Below are 18,557 nucleotides of genomic sequence, written 5' to 3'. Positions count from 1 at the left end.
GCAAATAAACCAAAATCAGTAAAGAACTAGAGATAACAAATTATATGTGATGGACTTTTTGAGAGAAGTATGATTTATTGTCCGATTTTGTCGATCAAAGACCTATTTTGAGGTAACCACATATTAGGTTATATTGTAAGACACAGAAAATGATAGATGCACGTCAGAATTTACCATCGAAAACATAAGTCAGATGACAACACAAATTTTTTTAATTGTGTTCAAGGGAAGACTGAACAGTAGCAATCACATGCTCAAAAATATCTCTATAGTAATTACTCAAGTTTTTCTTCAGGATATCATGATAATACACCAAAAATAATTAGGAAACAAGATGGTCACTGCAGCACATTTTCATCAATTCTGAACCAACCATTAATATCTACAGGATAAAAGATAATACAATGAGTTAGACCATATACCCTAATGTCACGAACCCCATGATTGCTAGCAATATTTGGCCGGAATGCATTCAGTATACATTCTAAAGTAGCTTCCACAGCTTCTTCACTAGAGGTCTTGTTCTCAACATTGTTAGAACGATTTTTGTAGTTGCCTGCATCATCGTAAACTCCTGAAGCAAAGCACTCACCAAATCAAATTAGATAACTTAGGAAACCCTGAAATTAATTTAAAAGAAAAAAATGCTCAAATTAATACATCCCCTAAATCAAAGTGTGAATTACAGGGAACAAGGTGAATTAATATACCTTCTTTTCTTCATCTTGAAAATTGATGTGCTTCCCCTTCACCTGTTTTTTCAAGAAGCTATGCCAGCCCAGCAAAATGGATACATATAATGATATCAACAAATGATCCTGAAATCACATTGATATTATCAAAATGAGTTGAAACTCCATAATAAATGGAATAAATCTACACAGGATTCTGCATTCACACAAAACAAATAAGAAAGACACACTTGAAGGTTAATTCTAATGCTGGTCTTAGGAAACTAAGGAATTAGGTTATAACTACAATTACATACAAATATAGAACTTCTAGTAGTCAAAGAGCTTCTGAACGGGGACTCTCACAATCACATAAATTCAAAGTATCAATTTATTTTTCTTTTTTTCTAATGACAGATTTCCCTAATTTCAGTAAAAATTGAATGGCATGAGACACCAAGGCAAAATCGGTTAGAGAATATACAATCAAAACAGTTTAAAACTCATGAAGACAAAAAAAAAACCCAAATTGAAACATCCAGCTCATGGATATTCTGGGATAGGAGTTTCGTTAAACCCTGGAAATCGACTTGGAAGAGCTATCGTTCTTATTGTCTTTCTTGTTTCCCTTCCCTCATGTTTTTAATCCTATCCTTCCAATAACATTTCCAAAAATGCAATGATTCACTAATTGCGCCCAACAATTCCACAGGTAGGCCTGTCAACGGCACTTAACGTAACAAATAATGGCTCTGCCGCTACCTTTGCCGTTTAAATTAAAGGTTAACCGTTATCCGTTAAATGCCGACGGAATTGTAAAATCCAAAACCATTGCCGTTACGTCGGACTTATCGGCTAACGGTTAATTTTCCGGTATTAACCGGTATGTCACAGGACAACACAAAAGCAGGTTTAAAACACAAACCAATTACATAGAATAGTTCTAAATCCAAGCAAACAAGTTCTAAATCCATGACACACAGAAAAAAAACATACAGATGTTCATGTTCTAAACCAAATTACATGTTCAGATCATCACATGTTCTATCAAAAGAAAAAAACCAAGTTTTTGCAAAAGAAAAGACAAAGGGATGCCAACTGCATCTGCAACTGCAAATGCATTCCTCCATCTCCAAATTCTCCACTGCCAATGCCAACTGCATTCCTCCTTAGTCCTCAACTTCTGCATTTTGAAAGGAAAATGAAAAGTGTTAGACAGTGATGTCAGTGAAGCAACTTAAGTTGGCAAAGTGGCAATGTCAGTGCAATAATCCAATAAAAGTGGCAATGTCATTGCAGTCACAACTATCAGTAAAAGCTAGTAAAATATTAAGATATAAGGAAACTTACCAGTAACACAACTATTTCTCTCACTGAGAGTGGGATCTGGCAGCCAATCACCCAAACAAAGCAAAGCTTCAACAAGATCTGGAGCTAATGAACTCCTGTGAGATGTGAGAACTCTGCCACCAATACTAAACATGGATTCTGATGCTACACTTGTCACTGGAACAGCCAATACATCTCTTGCAATCCTTGAGAGAATTGGGTACTTAGCAGAATGATTCTTCCACCAACTTAAGATATCAAACCTCATTTCTTCAGCAGCTGTGCCTTTAGGAAGAACTGGTTCTGCTAAGTATGTCTCCAATTCTGACTTCTCAACCTCAAACATATTGTTTTCCATAATGAAATCATCATAACCAAATCCATATGATGTTGTTGTACTTGTACCTACACAGCTCTCAAATGCAGTTGAATGCATTGCAGTATCAAAATAATCTGGAGCTGTAGTGTTTGTTTCATAAGCACAGAAAAGAGCATTGAGTGCAAGCTCAAATTTGTTATAGTGACTTTTATAGTGATCCACACCATAAACTCTCTTCATAACAAACTCCACCCATTTAGCTTTGTACCTAGGATCTAAAACAACCCCAATGCCCATCAAAGTGTTACTTTCTTTCCAGTAGCTATCAAATTTCATCCTCATATTATTGGCCATGTCTCTGATGTACTCATGCTGACTTGATTCCCATATCTTAATGCATCTATTAACTTCTTGCACCCCATTATAATATAAATTTGCTGTGGGATACTTAATCCCAGCAAATTTGGTTGAAATGACATCAAACAATTCCAAACATTCACATATGTGTACTCCTTGTTCCAACTCCTTAGAGGTTGGTAGTATCTTGAAGTCATTATCTAAATCAGCTAGCCTAACAAAAGCTTGTCTCAGAAAGATTGCATCCTTTAACATCTTATAGGTGGAGTTCCACCTGGTATCCACATCTAAACCCACAGACCTTGAAGAAGGAAGCTTAACTTGAGCAATAGAAAATTCAAATCTCTCTTTTCTAGCCTGACTTGCTTTGACATATTTTACACACTCTCTAACTGCATCTATAAATGAAGCAACCACTCTCATTCCACACCCTACAATCAAGTATAATACATGATTACTACACCTCATTTGGAACATATCCCCATTAAGAACTAAACAGTCTTTGCTATCAAGCCATTTCTTCAGATGGTCCATCATAACATTGTTGGAGCTAGCATTGTCAGCAGCAACAGCAAAAATCTTAGTATCTATGTTCCAATCTAGACATACTGATTTCACTACAGATGCTAGAACTTCTCCAGAATGTGGTGATGGAACTAAAGTATATGCAAGTGTTTTCTTAATCAGTTTCCAATCATCATCTATGTAATGCATTGTCACACAGCAATAACCATCCTTTGTATGCTTACATGACCACATATCTGTTGTTAAACTACACTTAGATGTAATTGTCTCAAATTGGTCTTGTAATTCTTTTTTGAACTCAGTTCTTAGTTTCATGATATCTTCCCTAACTGTATTCCTAGTGTAAAGTTTAGCAGCAGGATTTAAAGACTTCACAAACTCAACAAAATATGGATGCTCAACTATAGTGATTGGATAACCATGTTTAGCAATCATTTTGGCAACTAGTATCTTAGTAGCATCAGCATCATACTTCCAATTAGCAAGCTTAGTTTGTGCATTACCTGTTCTGACTGTAGTAATCTTTGTTTGTCCTTTCTTGTTTGCAGGCTTTTTTTGGCAAGTTTTGGCATGGTAATGCAATTTGCTGGTTCCTTGGCTACTGGGTGAAGTTATTCTCTTATTACAATGTTTGCATTTAGCTACAAGTATACCAATCTCCTTACCTTTTACCATCTTCTTTTCAGTTAACCTTTCAAAATCATCCCAAACATCAGACCTTACTGCACGCAGTTTCTTCTTTGCTTCAGCTATAATTGGATCTTCATCTACTTCTATTTCTTCTACTGCTTCTTCTGTTGCAACAGCAGCAGGTGTTGATTGAATTCCTGATTGTTTAACTTGAGATGCAGAAGGTAATTCAGATGCAACTGAAAGTGATTGAGAGGGATGACTTCTTTTTGATGAACCAACGCAATTGGATGCTCCTCTTTCGCTTTGGGTCATGATTAATTTCACGAATTGAAAACCCTAATTTCAATTTTCAGAAACCCTAAATTGAAAATTTAGTTTTTAGGATTGAAATTAAACTCGAAATAAAAAGTACAAGATAACCCTAGTTTTCTAATCGAATGAAGATGATGATTTTGCTCGAATTGAAAGGAAGGAGATGACCCTAGTTTTCTAATCGACTGAGGGGTGAGTTTTTCTTCTCTCGTTTGTGAGTTGAAGAACATAAGAAGATGAAAATGATGTTCATTCGAGTATAGTAACCTAGGTATAGATGAATGTTACACGTGCTAGGCACACGTTAGCGGTTAACGGAACTAAGGCTAACGGAAATAGGTCTTTCGTTGCCGTCACCGTCGGATAAAATTAACCGCTACATTATCGGTAACGGATATAATGGAACTAAACGTAACTGCAACCGGGTAATCGGATTCGGCTAACGGTTAACGGATTTCCATTGACAGGCCTATCCACAGGGGTTCAACCAACTTATACTTCTAATTGCAGGAACTTAGAACTTCAACACTGCACAAGTCCTGTTAATTATAATCAAACCCTCATGACACCAGATTGCATATGTTTACTCAGCAAGTTTCTGAGTAAGAAAAAATGATCTCTTGAAACATCGAATAGGTAAGAAATTAAGCAACAAATTTGAAATCAAATCATACCCACAATCTGAAAATTCCAATCATCAACTGAATATGAGAATAATAAAGAGACCTTTACTGATTTTGAACCGATTCACATGAATCCAATCAAATAATAATTCACATAATTAATAAAGAAACACATATCTTCTTACTCCTGAAATCAGTGTAAGATTATAGGAAAAAGATAAATCGATACTCATCTTTTTCTCCATCTTCAAAATCCCAAGAAAATCATAACTTAATAAGAGAAAATCTGAAATTACCAGATAGGTCTTGATTTATGGTTGATTAATCACTCAGAGAGGTATTGTTTTCTGATTTTGTCGGGAAAAAATACTCTACATCTTCTTGTTCATGGGTTTTCTCGGAAGGCTCGAGATTGGAAAGAGAAAAAGAGAAAACAGAGAGGACGGAATATGATAAGATGTGGTTAGGGTTTTGACTTTGAGGGAAAATAAAAATTACTGAAATTTTAGGGGGAAATAGTGCGCCAAAACTCTCGTTGTTCCCGCCCATGGATTCCCAACTTTCCCTCTGTTGCATAAGATGGTAAATTGGTAATCAATATAAGTTTGTGTATTTGCATTTTCATACGCTGGATTAAAGATTCTGATTTTCTATTGGTCGGATAAACACCATACAGATTATACTTTGTGTGTATAAAATTTTAAATACCATATGTCAAATCATGATTGGTACCACATACCCACATCATAAATATATTTGTCGATATATAGGTACTAGTCCATGTTTAATTTTGTAAAATAATAATTTCATAGGAGACCAAATTGATAATTATGTGATTGTGAAATTTGAAGTCCAAAGTTGATAAATATCGGGCGCAATTGAGTGAAATCGAAGTGAATATGATCCGGCAAAATTGAGTAAAATTAGATTCAATTGGATGCAATCTAATTCCAACCTAACTCAGATTTCTTGGTTGTTTTTTATTTTTTATACCAAAAGAAATATGTTTAAATTGAGCAACACTTGCAGGAAGTTGTTCCTATAATGTTGGGTGGATCAGTAATCGAATCCTTATATTTGTGAATAATTAGTCAGAATAAGCGTTATCCATTTACTGTGAGATAAAAATGGGCACAATTTGATTGAACTAGATGGAATTGGTGGAAAATCGGTCATACTGAGTATCATCTAATGATTTTGAGTATGTTTAGGTTGTACGCAACAAAATTGAGTAAATTTGGATTAAGTTTGTGGATAATGTTAAAGTAAGCGTTATCTAGTGATTTTGAAAGAAAGTTGAGCATAATTGGATTGAATTAAATGCAATGATGTGGATAATCTATCATATTGAGTATGAGTATGATCACGTGATTTAAGTATGAAGTGATGGAATTGGGCAAAATTTAGTAAAAATGGATTAAATATGTGGATAATTAGTCAGAGTATGCGTTACCCAGTGATTGTTGAAGAAAAGTTGAGTGTAATCAGTTTAACTTAAATGGAATCAGGTGGATAAATCGGTTAAACTGAGTATCATATAGTGATTTTGAGTATAATTTGAGGGAATAAAGTAAAGTTGAGTAAACTTGGGTTGAACTTATGAATAATCAGAAAAAAAATAAGCGTTATAGATGGAATTGGGTGGATAACCGGTTATATTGAGTATGATCTAGTGATTTTGAATATGATTTGATAAAGTGGAGTAAAGTAGACTAAATTTATGGATAGCCAATCAAGGAAAACATTATGTAATGATAAAGAGGAAAATATGAGTAAATTGGATCAAATTTGTGGATAATCAGTCAAAGTAAGTGTAATCGGGTGATTACGAAGAAAGTTGAGTATAATTAGATTGAATTAGGTGGATGATTTTCCATGATGGGTATAATTTAGTGATTTTAAGTATGATTTGATGGAATTCAGTAAATTAAGTAATACCAGTTTAGATTTATGGATAATCATTCAAAATAAGTGTTATCTAATGAATGTGAGAGAAAATGATACAATTTGGATGGAATTAGGTGGGTAATACCACTGATACTGAATATGATCTAGTGATGATGGATATGTTCCGACAGAATAAAGTATGGTTTGTCAAAATCGAAAGTCTTAATCTCCCAATTTGAACAAAAAACTGCTCTGGGACCTCATTGACTAATCAAAATGTATATTGGAACCGAAAATGTTTTTGTGTGAACCAAAATCACAGAGAAAAAGACAGCTTATGGACCAAAATCACTGAAAATGTACTTGGAACTGAAAATGTACTTGTCGTGTTATAACTTTTTTTGTGGAAAGCATTCGTCGAAAGCCTACGGACCCTTAACAACCTCGTTCAGACTCACCTCACTGATTTCAACACCTACCCCCATTGTAATTCTAAGCCGGAGATTGTTACTCACATTTTGCTTCATTGTCATGTTGTTGTTAACTCTTGGCATACAAATCCAAATGTATTCGAGGCCTTCGATACTGTATACTCTCTTGTAATAGCCTTCTATAGATAAATAAATTTCATACTTCAAAAAAGAAAGAAAAAAACAGCTTCACGGTCTCTCTAAATAGTCGAAATCTATAACATTTTTGAATTTCTATCGCTTTGAAAATGAGATAATAGCTTTCGGGTCCATTCTCATTCTTCGAACTCACTCTCACCTAAAAGAATTAAATCAGGCTGGTTCAACGCACAAAAATTACCTTTTCGCTGAATGGTTCAGCGCATCAAGATTTATTTATTGATTTGACGGTTGAGATTGGTCACGCTGAACCAAAAAACGATGGTGCTGACATGGACGGCTAATCTAGCTGTTAGATTAGCACTGCCATAGGACTTATAGATGGTCCCAGCGGACATGGACTGCTAATCTAGGTGCTAGATTAACACACCATACGACTTAGCCTCCCACCCTAGGATCTACCGTCCATCACTTCCCATCAATATCCGAAAGAAGTTTATGGCGGCCTCAATTTTGCCCTTTCCTCTCTCCCCGAATCTCAAATCTCGCCGGGACTTGATTGCTCCACCAAAAAAAAACCTAATCTAAAGAGACTCCGCCGCTATCACTTTGTTTCTGTCAATCTCACTACCATCATCACAACCACATTATCTCCGTCCCATTCTCTCGGAACTGAAGGAACAAAATTAGGTTTTTCTTGGAGGTCTATGTGAAATTGGTTGCTTTACACCGGGAAGAAGACGAGCTTTTGGCTATACCTTGTTTTTTGAGCTTGTGTTTCTGCTGAAAACAACTCAATCCAGCAAGATGAGTTGTTCAATTGAGTCCCTAGAAAAAATAATTTCAGATAAGTTACCCTTAATTTTTGGTATTACATATTCATTTTTTTTAGAACTTAATTATTTTTATGTTCAGATCTTTTGGAACTCATGTTGTGATTGTTTTGTTTTTGTCATTTAGGTTGAAAGAAGCTTGTTTCTGTCGGTAGTGTTAGTGGTGGTAAGCTTTGTCGGTGGTCACTTCTGTTCATCCGATGATTGTGAAGGGACTCAGGGAGCAAACTAGGTGAAATTATAAACCCATGTCTTATATTTCTTTGTTGTTGTGTGTTCTTTGTCTTCAATTGTTAAAGAACTTCAGGCTTTTTTCTTTTCTGATTTTGGTTGAAAGGGTAAAGGCCTTTGGTAATCCCTATTTCGGGATCACTGGCTAATGAATTAGATACATTGGGAAACATAAGTATTCAAGATAAGAGTATCAGATTCAGTCGAACTGATTTCCTTAGTAATATCTAGGAAATTAAGATTCCAAAGTATATAACTATGCGTCGGAGTAGGCTTACTAATAAACTTAATTCAGATGAATTTCCATCTACAAGGCGAGCTACTAATCGACTGATTCACTACGGATCCGAGTAGATTAATGTGACTAAACAAATTACAAGACAAACAGGTTGCAATAAGTAAGAGAAATTGGAAGTGACACAGGTGACAGATTATTATGTATATGTAACAGGAAGCAAATATAGAATCTCAGCAACAACAAGAAACAATAGATCCAAATGGACTAATAAAAGAAATATTATTACCTTTCGAACATATGCAGTATATGAAGATAATTGTTGTGTGATATGACACTTCCCACATGGCTTGACAGCTAAAGTATAAGTATGAAGTTTCAGCCTAGGAAATAGGGTTTACCAACTTTATGTTGAATTCGGAAGCGCGACATTCGCTGATTTGCTCATGCTTTTGCTTTTATTCATGCTGGATTTAGTTTCTTTTATTCTTTACTGAAATGATATTTGTTTATGTAGTTCCCAACGTTGGGGAAACAAAATTGTTGTGTTCCTTCTCAAGGTCTATATATATGCTGTCATTACATTGTTGGATATTCAACAAAGAAGAGTGTCTTATGTATATCGAGAGAGGAAATCTAGTTTGTAATGAACTTGAGCCACTACGGTCGGTGCATTTAGTTTGGAGTTAGATTCCCATAAACTTAGCAGCTTACTTATTGCAATGTTGTATCTGTGAGCGTGAGACTAGTACCAATTAATGTTGATTACCTAACTTATACCATTGTCTAATCCAGTCTCTTGTCTCCATTGTGCAGGAAGAGTCACGCCAGAGAGTGTAGCTTTGGTACTCTGTTACTTGACATTCTTAGTGGAAAGCATATTTCTCCCAGCCATGTAAGTGTTTTATCCTTTTCATACAGCGAAGCATATTTCTCCTAGACATGTTCTCTGTACAGACTATATGAATGCTATGACCTATGATGTAGCTGAATGCTTATGTCCTATAATGCTATCTGATGTGTGATACCTGAATGCAATTCTTAATTCTCTGCCTTCTTAGTACGCATAGGTTTTGCCTAAAACCCGCATTGGTAGATATGAGATAACTATATTTTATCTCCGGTCAACATATGTTTTCCAGAATTCACACATAAGCATATAACTACGAGCATTTAGTTTGTTGTATTTAAGCTCTTGAAAATGTGAATGCTATTTACATAATGGAGAACATTTAAGATGTTGTATATAAATTTTTTGGAGTTCCAATCTAAGTTTCTCTGAACTTCATGCTATTGAACACCTTATGCATCATGATTGGTAGCATGGTTGCCTTGTAAATCCACTTTCCTTCTGCAAATGCAGCCGCTTTCAGATCCTGATGAACATGGTGCCGATCCAAAGACTAAAAAGATTAAGAAGAAGAAAGCTTCTGATATGAACAACAGGGAATTAAAGCTCCAGAGAACCAGCAAGGAAACCAAGACTGCATCCTAGTTATTCAGAGAGATAGTTGCATGGCCCGTAGACTCTGTATGTCTTAACTTGTGAATCTCCAGTTGAAACTTTGTTTTCTTTAAGGTTACTGCCCAACTTTTGAAACAAACGAGTTGTTTATTATATATGATTAATAAAAAGTATTTTGGATCAATTTTTTATTAATTTGTATGAGTGGATATCAATATGAATTTTGTTACACATGGTTTAATAGGTGGCCAAAGGATAAGAGCAATAAAAATTACAATTTTTGAGTGGCTAAAAGCTAATATTAGCCACATTAAAATCCATTTTGTGTACATGGTTTACCTAATCCCATGTGTCTAAAAGGTAAATAATAGCTACATTAAAAACATTTAATGTGTCTTTAGAAAGTTTTTAGCCATGGAATTACATATTGGAAAATGTACAAAACAGTCCTAGTATTAGGACCGATTCACAAAAGCATCCTACCGTTACAAACTATTAACAAAATGATCATACTTCCGTTAAAAAGGGAGTTAAGTGGTGACTCACAGTTAAATATGTTAATGAAATTACCTATATGTCCTTCATATTATCCTTCCACACACATTTTTTAACTTTTACCTTCATTATAATTTTTTTTTGACGGTGGTGCTATTTTTTGGTGGTGGTGGTGCCGCCTACATATCGTTACACCGCATTCAGGATCGTAAAACCACATTCAGGTTCGTTATACCGCATTCAGGATCGTTACACCGCATTCACCCAAAGGGTACACCGGTTCCCCTCCGGGGTTTAGCAGGTATTCTTAAGCTTCCACCACCACCACCACCGCTTCATCACCACCACTTCAACCAATTAGTTAACTAGGAAGGGTATCTTGAGGGAGGGTATATTTGAAAAAGATAACACCGTTTTTTTTTTAAAAGTGTTAAATCGGATGGAAAAAGACCATTTTGTGAATGGATTACAAAAGTATGATCATTGTGTGACCGAATTACAAAACCATTCTGTAATTGGCCCTTACATATTTAACGTAGCCATAAGTCATGCATTGGCCATAACAAAACGATTTTGTGTGTCTAAATGATAAAGATGGCCACACTTAAAACAACTCCATGTGACTTTAGGGTAACTGTAACTCATTAATTGGCCACGATAAAACAAATTTACGTATCCACTTGATGACAAAGGTCATGTCCAAAATAAAATCCACGTGATTTTAAGGTAAAATTTAGCCACATATAAGTTAAATTGTGTGTCTATAAGGATCCTATGGCCACGATGATAGTGAAAATTCTTAACTACAAAAAAAAATAATGAGTATCATATAGACACGGTTATAAAGGTACGGCCATGGTAAATCATATTTTATAGTCACTCAAAGTTTATGTAACCATAAGAGCAGGTCTTATGGTGGAATCCAACCTATTCCAATGGAAAAATTGTGGAATGTCAAGTCTAATGGCTTCCAAGTTGGTGTATTCCACACTTTTTCCAAGCCATCTTCCATGATACCGTGGAATGGTCGATGGAATCCAACAAAATGCTAAACTTATTGGCGTTGTACGCTATTCAAAATAGCGTGATAAAGGACAAAAAAGCGCTAATTGTTAACAGCGCTCAACTTCTACGTGTCCCACATAATACTTCTCCCTACATAATACTGAATATACTGCTATATCTCTTTAAGCGATTCATATGACGCCACCACACTCATCTATTTAATTAAATAAAAAAGAACTCGGATTCATTTGGAATCAGGAGCTAAAACAATGTAATTCATGGGACAGGTGTTTCCTTATCCGACTTTCAAGTACTAATTAGGTTAAAAACATGTAGGTCCCACCGATAAATTTCCAGATTCGTCAAAACAGAAAAAAGAACGGAATATATTATACGCTATTCGTATTGGCGTTTTATTTACGCTATTTTCATTCGCGTCAAACGCCATTTTCATTGGCGTTTTTATGGTTCCACCATTACACTTGACTTCCATGAACGATTCCAAATGCTGAGGTGGCATGGAAGATGGAAGATGGAATTCTTCCACCATAAGACTTGCTCTAAAGATATCTTTTTGTGATGGCACCTGATGCCACATTTTTGGAGTGAAAAAAATCCATGACCAAAAGCCTATAGACACGGTGATAAAGTGTGACATTTGTGAAGATTTGTACTAGAGGTAATTGCTTATTTTTCTTGCAAATTATTGTATATTACGTTTGTTTTTCTCTATTTGTGTTTTAGTAGGTGAATCATCCAAAAAAAGTGTATTTGCACTTTATTGTGCAACAAAAGAAGTTAGCTACAAGCGGAGAAGGGCCAAAGACCAAGTGGAACTCGTTCGAATATAGGAGTTTTTGCTATCATCTCGGAGAGGACGAAAAAGCGAAGCCGACGACAAAAGAATGGGGTCAATCCGATGTCATACGAAGAAGTTATGCGCGAAACAAGAATGAAGCTGGAATGAAGATTGCTAAGGGGCATCCACTTTACCAAGGGGCAGACACATTTTCAAAGGAACTGCTAATCACTGTAGGCCTTTTTACTTGGGGCGAACCATCTTCTTCCTTCACAGGTCGATGAGCCGTATATTTCAGGGAAGGATTTGGAATATCGACGTTGTTGAGGTTAATGGTGTTGGAATCTTGCAACAATTGAAGAAACGTCAGATGTATCAAACAATAAATATAAAGAACAGTATCAAACAACTCTACCACGAACAAATTGATGAGGGCAGAATCACAGGTTCAACAAGCTGTCCTTAACACATTAGTTCGCGGGTATACTCTGAAGTAATGCTAAACCCCAACGTGCGAAGATGTGTCCAGGATAAGACTGCCCGATATAACTTGAGTTAGCACAACGCAAGTTACCCACTCTTGAACTCAGCAACATGGATGGAAGCAAAACGCCGCACAAAATATAAGAAGAAGAAGAAAAGTAGACCTAGAGATAGTCGCTGCTTGTGTGTTTTTAAAACAGAATTTCGAGTCATATTTATAGGATGAGATACTTGCAAATCAAGTTAGGTTTTTTGTTTTCTTCAAAAACAAGTAAAACTCGTAAAAGGAATTTCCCACAAATAAAACTCTTAAAAAATAATTTTGGAATTAAATTCCTAAAGAAAAAATTCTCCCAAAAATAAATCCGTGTAGGAAAGGGACTTGGTGCATGGTATACGCGTATATCGCATGGGTCAAAATATGTATTTTTGCCCACCCGCTCCACCCACGTTTTACAATTCATACATAAGTGTATGATTATATAGTGGAGCTCCTCTTTAGTTTTCCACAATGTCGGACTAAAGGTTCCACTTCATTCACCCAAAAATGAGTGAGTATCCTTAGACCCTTAGGTCATTAGATCAAACCATACCAAGACCATAAAATCTTTTTAATTAAAACTCATTTTCTCCAACAATCCCCCACATGAATGAAATGTCGGAAAACGAAAAAATCAGAGTAAGGAAAATACCATTTAGGCAAAGGTGTCCATGAGGTCTTGAACCTTGCTTAGTGAGAAGTTACCGGAACTACTAGCTAAACAGTGAACGCGATGTCTTGAACTGCTAGCGTTTGGTGTAGTTCAAATAATATCCACGCATGATATCCTCCAAGTGTTGCTAAGTTCGTGTCGTTTTGTCCATTTTGGCCCTGGACATATCCTGTTTCTCAGAATGCTCTAAAGAATTGGCTCCATTCTCATAGAAAGCGACCCACTTCCTCATTCAGATAGGTGAGTTCCATCAAGAGTGTTTACTGCTACACCCCACTTCAATCTTAAATTGAAACTATAGAACTCATTAAGACTTAATTAAAAGTCATCCTCCACATGCAGTCACACTATCACATCAACACCATAGGGAAGGGACAGATAATAAAATTATCTGATAGTGTTTACCTTTAACTACCACAAATTAGTTGTCTCATTCGAAACCTTGATCTTGGAATCTCCAGTCAGCAAGGTTGAGTATCCTTCATGGCAAGTTTAATTATTTGAGCCTAAGCCCCATCCCCTTCGATGCTTTACTAACTATCTCCTTGGACAAGCCTTTCGTCAAAGGGTCCGCGATATTCTCCTTCGACCTTGTCCAATCTATGGAAATAACGCCTGTTGAGATTAGTAATTTCAAAGAATCATGTCTTCTACGCATATGTATATACTTTCCATTGTAGAAGCTATTTTTAGCTCTACCTATTGTGGTGTGAAAATGGGGTTGCACACAAAACTTGCAAGTATACAAGGCCAAGTTTTATAGTATAGGGATGAGTAGGGGTTAGTCCACAGGGAGTGGGAGCATACAAGAAGTTTTCCTAAGCTAGCAATGGAGACAAGGCACTATGGAAGTGAGCAGTGATGGATGAAGGCAGTGAATAGCACTAAAACAGTTAGCAAAGCAAAGCAATTAACACAAGATGGCAGCACAGCAAAGATTAAATGGCAGAGGATATAAAATAACAATAGCAGGGAACCAAGGCTGTAAGCCAAGGGCATGGGGAGTTTGTGCACTGATTTCAGTGCACAACAACTTCAAAATGCAAGAAAAACAGTGAAGGAAGGTAAATTTAGCAGGGAACCAAAACAGAACTGAAATTATAAGTGATTTCAAAGGGTTTGTGGTTAAGCCAAGGCTTAGGATCCACCTTGTGCCCTAATCAAACAACATATTTCTAGGTTGAGTTGAAAATCCTATGCATACATCTAGAATGGGAGGAAAACTAATTTGCTCCCTAGTTTGCCCCTAGCATTGACTGTCTTTTGACAGAACAATCAATCACAGGCACTATGAGCATTAATCTCTTCCCAATGCTCAAGCAAAACAGGGCAAGGAGTTAACTATCCTAGCAACTTGTCATTTGACAGTGCATAAGCCTTCAACTGAGCCTCAGCCTAATGCAGTTTAGCTCATGCTAAACATGTAACTAGCAATAACATTCATTGAGTATGATAATTCAAGCAACATTCAACATTCAAGATAATTGAAAACAACATGCACACATTCACTGTTAACTGCATAAGAAGAACTGAAATTGGAATTGCAATGAAACAGAACAAATGTCTACTGGTTAGTCCAGAGATGATTTCTACACTCATCCTACATCTCTATTTATACCCAAAACATTCAATTAGGGTTTACAATGTTTTCCCCCAAATTCTCAAAATTAGGGTTAGATATTTTACCTAATTTGATGTGACAAATCACTCAAAACGGCCGACCCATTTCTTCTCTGCCTCTTCTGGTCCTTCTATGCCTTCAATTGACGCCTCTGCTGCTCTAATTGTTCCCTAGTTCGAGTTATTTTACTCACCCCAAAACCTAGGGTTTCAGTGGTTGTGAGATGGGGAAAATAACTAGGCTAGGGCGATGGGTTTGAGGTAGGGGAGGTGATGGTGGTGGTGTCCTTGTGGTCGGGGAAGAAGATGGAAGTGGTGAAGCTCGAGGGGAGGCAGAGAGCAGAGCTCTGTTGGGGGATGGTTGTTGCAGAGGATTTGGGGAGAAGAGAGCTCGATGGATAATGAGATTAGGGTCTGTTTGTTTGGGGTGTAGGTGTTCGGTTGCTAGGGTGTGAGGCGGGTGTAGCGAACTTTGATGATCTGCGACAAGGAGCGATGGATGGGAAGATGGTAGGTGGATCCAACGGCGATACGGAGGTAAGCGTGGAGCGACCGTCGGATGAAGGGATGTAGCAAAACGGACGACCCAAGATGGAGATGGGCGTTGCGATGTAAAGCGGGGGCTTCGGAGTTTGATGTGCGATGATGGAACGACCGTAGGATGCTGAAATGCTTCGATCTGACGGCTGAAATCCGAGACGGGCTTGGATAGTGGAAATGTGTTTGAGTAAGGGTTTTGGGCCTTGGGTATGCCAAGCCCATATCTTCTTTAAGGACAATTCTTCTTCTTCAAGACCATTCCTAGCCTCTTGGTTTTGTGCACAACGTTCTTCGCGGCTTCCTTGCGTAATTTATTCCGGCTTTTCATCACTCTTCAGCTCTTTTCCGCTCCGCAAGTCATCCAGACTTTATTTATTACCTAAAAATGCAAAATTAATTAAGAAAAGTATTTATTCTTGAAAACAACGAAAACACAGAATATGGGATAAAATGTAGAATTAATGCACAAAAGATGAGTTAAATGCCAAGAAAAATATATAGAAGTATGCACTTTTTAGCACTCATCAAATACCCCCAAACCTGAATTTTACTTGTCCTCAAGTAAAACAAAACTAAGGAAATCCTACCTATACCACTGTCGCTGGTCTCTCGAATGCATTTAGCGTATGCACTAAGCCTTTTAAACCACTAAGTGTCCCTAGTGGACGAGTTGAAGTCTCGTGAAGGTTTGCTTAGAACGTACCTACAAAGTTCTAGGTCAAAATATAAGCTCAGATTCCATCAAATGTGACATGTGCAAGACAGTTTAAGCTCACAACAAAATGGAGATGTCAATCTAGCTATCGAAGGCACAATCCTAGCACTGATAACAAATAAAGACATGTGATAAGAGTGTAAAGTGTATCTACACATGTGTAAAGAAAGATCGGATGTTATGACTACTAATCACCAAGAGATAGTTTCTCAGGCTAATAACCAAGGTCGAAATCTAGCTAGCTGTCCGGACTTTACGAGAATTGTGAATGAGTTGGAGGTATTTCACAATTACTCGCGTTGTACATCAATGGCATACACCCTTCCTTGCTTATTACAATGAAACAACAAAATGACTATTTACATGACTCTTATTTACATTGACTACACTCTTTTTTTTTTGGAACAAGAGAGAATGGAATTGATAAATACTTGTTTTTTTTGTATTTTTCTGATATTTTTTTTTCTGAATATATACATCGTTTTTTTTTTTTTTTTTTTTTTTTTTTTTTTTTTTTTTTTTTTTTTTTTTGATAAAGAAACACTTTTGATACAAATACAAAAGGAAACAAAAAATTACATGACACTTTGCAAGAGGTAGCCCTTTTTGATGCACCCAGTTAAATTCGATGGTTGTCTTTCTTGATGTAACCTCCACCTTCTATCCCAACCAACCAAAGAACAAGCTAGTCAAGTTTCGTTCAGTATTTTAAAGTGATTGGAAATCGTGACTTCCTATCAAACACCTTGAAGATCGAGGCTATACATGTATTGGTAGATCGTGCGCGTGCAAATTTCTTATCACTATGTGAATTGTGCTAGAATCAGGGTGCCTAAATATCTAGACTAAGACTCCTAATAATTACATATTTGCACAAGAGTCAACATTTCAAGGTAAATGAGCTCCATTTTTATGATTTTTTAATTTTTTATTTTGATTTTTCAATTTTTTTGGAATTTTTCAATTTTTTCAAAAAGATGGAGTTTTGTTTTCAATTATGACATATTATCGTGGTATCTACTCTATACCCCCAAACCTAAACTAAACATTGTCCTCAATGTTTCAAAAGATAACAAAATTATAATGCAATATATGAAGAGGAACATGCTAAGTAGAGAAAAAAGGAAAGACAATACCCGATTTCGGCGAAAGCAGAATTAAAACTCCGTTATCCAAGGCAAAACTCCAACATATTCGGAGTCACAATGGATGAGCACAAAATATATACAAAAGGAAATTTAACTAACACATTATCTACAAGAAAATTTGGTTTTTAATGGGATTGGACTTTTTGGGAAAAATTTGGTTTTGTCGGGAGACATTTGGTTTTGATGGGAAAAAGAAAAATTTTGGGTTTTAGGGAAACATTTGGAAAACTTTTTGGTTATTTAGGGAAAGAGTGGACCAGTTTAGTCCACATAGACCGGGTCCTCTAGGTTGGTTGTTTCAATGTCGGGTGGGAATGGTTCAAGGAATGGTTTTAATCTCTGCCCGTTGACTTTGAAAACGTTCTTGTTGGAAACATCCTCCAGCTCTACAGCTCCATGAGGAAAAACTGTGCGTACTAGGTACGGACCCTTCCATCTGGAACGCAGTTTTTCCGGAAAAGATGTAACCGGGAGTCATACAGCAAAACCTTTCTGCCAGGAGTTGAAGGATTTGCGCAGAATACGCTTATCAATGAAAAATCTTCATCTTTGCTTATATAACTGGCACTAATCATAAGCTCATTACTCAATTCTTCCAACTCGTTGAGTTAAGTTTCTTTGAATTCCAGCTTCGTCAGAGAGAAGTTCAGCTCTTTGATTGCCCAGTAGGCACGATGTTCTAATTCCACAGGTAGATGGCACGGCTTTCCATACACTAGACGATAGGGGGACATGCCAATTGGTGTCTTATAAGCTGTTCTATAGGCCCACAAAGCATCATTCAATCTCAATGACCAATCTTTCCTAGACGGGTTGACCGTCTTTCCAGAATGTGCTTAATTTCCCTATTAGAAACTTCTACTTGTCCACCGTCTGAGGGTGGTACGGAGTAGCAACCTTGTGAGTTATGCCATACTTGCGTACTAAAGACTCAAAGTACTTGTTACGAAAATGTGAACCGCCGTCACTGATGATAGCTCTAGGGGTACCAAAACGTGCAAATATGTTTTCCTTTAGAAATGAAAGTACCACCTTGTGGTCATTTGTTCT

General features: G+C 36.6%; 1 protein-coding gene and 1 long non-coding RNA gene across 2 annotated transcripts; one reads left to right on the top strand and one right to left on the bottom strand.

Annotated features, from left to right (window-relative positions):
- Positions 1-428: 428 nt before the first annotated feature.
- LOC113308378 lies at positions 429-5,193 on the bottom strand. The gene is made up of 3 exons (XR_003339717.1): positions 5,066-5,193; positions 711-818; positions 429-574 (listed from the first exon to the last, which is right to left on the bottom strand). It is a non-coding gene; the product is annotated as an uncharacterized LOC113308378 (long non-coding RNA).
- Positions 5,194-7,705: 2,512 nt separating this feature from the next.
- Positions 7,706-10,180, top strand: LOC113309266 (serine/threonine-protein kinase BSK3-like). The gene is made up of 3 exons (XM_026557686.1): positions 7,706-8,290; positions 9,341-9,419; positions 9,888-10,180. The coding sequence occupies exons 1-3, from the start codon at positions 8,259-8,261 to the stop codon at positions 10,017-10,019; spliced, it is 243 nt and encodes an 80-aa protein (XP_026413471.1). The 5' UTR covers positions 7,706-8,258; the 3' UTR covers positions 10,020-10,180.
- The last annotated feature ends 8,377 nt before the right edge of the window (positions 10,181-18,557 follow it).

This window comes from Papaver somniferum, chromosome 9, assembly GCF_003573695.1.
Source record: "Papaver somniferum cultivar HN1 chromosome 9, ASM357369v1, whole genome shotgun sequence".
Lineage (NCBI taxonomy): Eukaryota > Viridiplantae > Streptophyta > Magnoliopsida > Ranunculales > Papaveraceae > Papaver > Papaver somniferum.
This window is presented reverse-complemented; position numbering and strand designations above follow the sequence as displayed.

What these genes read in the sequence shown, in the direction of transcription:
- LOC113309266 (XM_026557686.1), top strand. Translation starts at nt 8,259, where the DNA reads ATGATTGTGAAGGGACTCAGGGAGCAAACTAG. An exon ending in GGACTCAGGGAGCAAACTAG is followed by an intron (nt 8,291 to 9,340) that starts GTGAAATTATAA and finishes TCCATTGTGCAG; the next exon opens with GAAGAGTCACGCCAGAGAGT. An exon ending in AGCATATTTCTCCCAGCCAT is followed by an intron (nt 9,420 to 9,887) that starts GTAAGTGTTTTA and finishes CTGCAAATGCAG; the next exon opens with CCGCTTTCAGATCCTGATGA.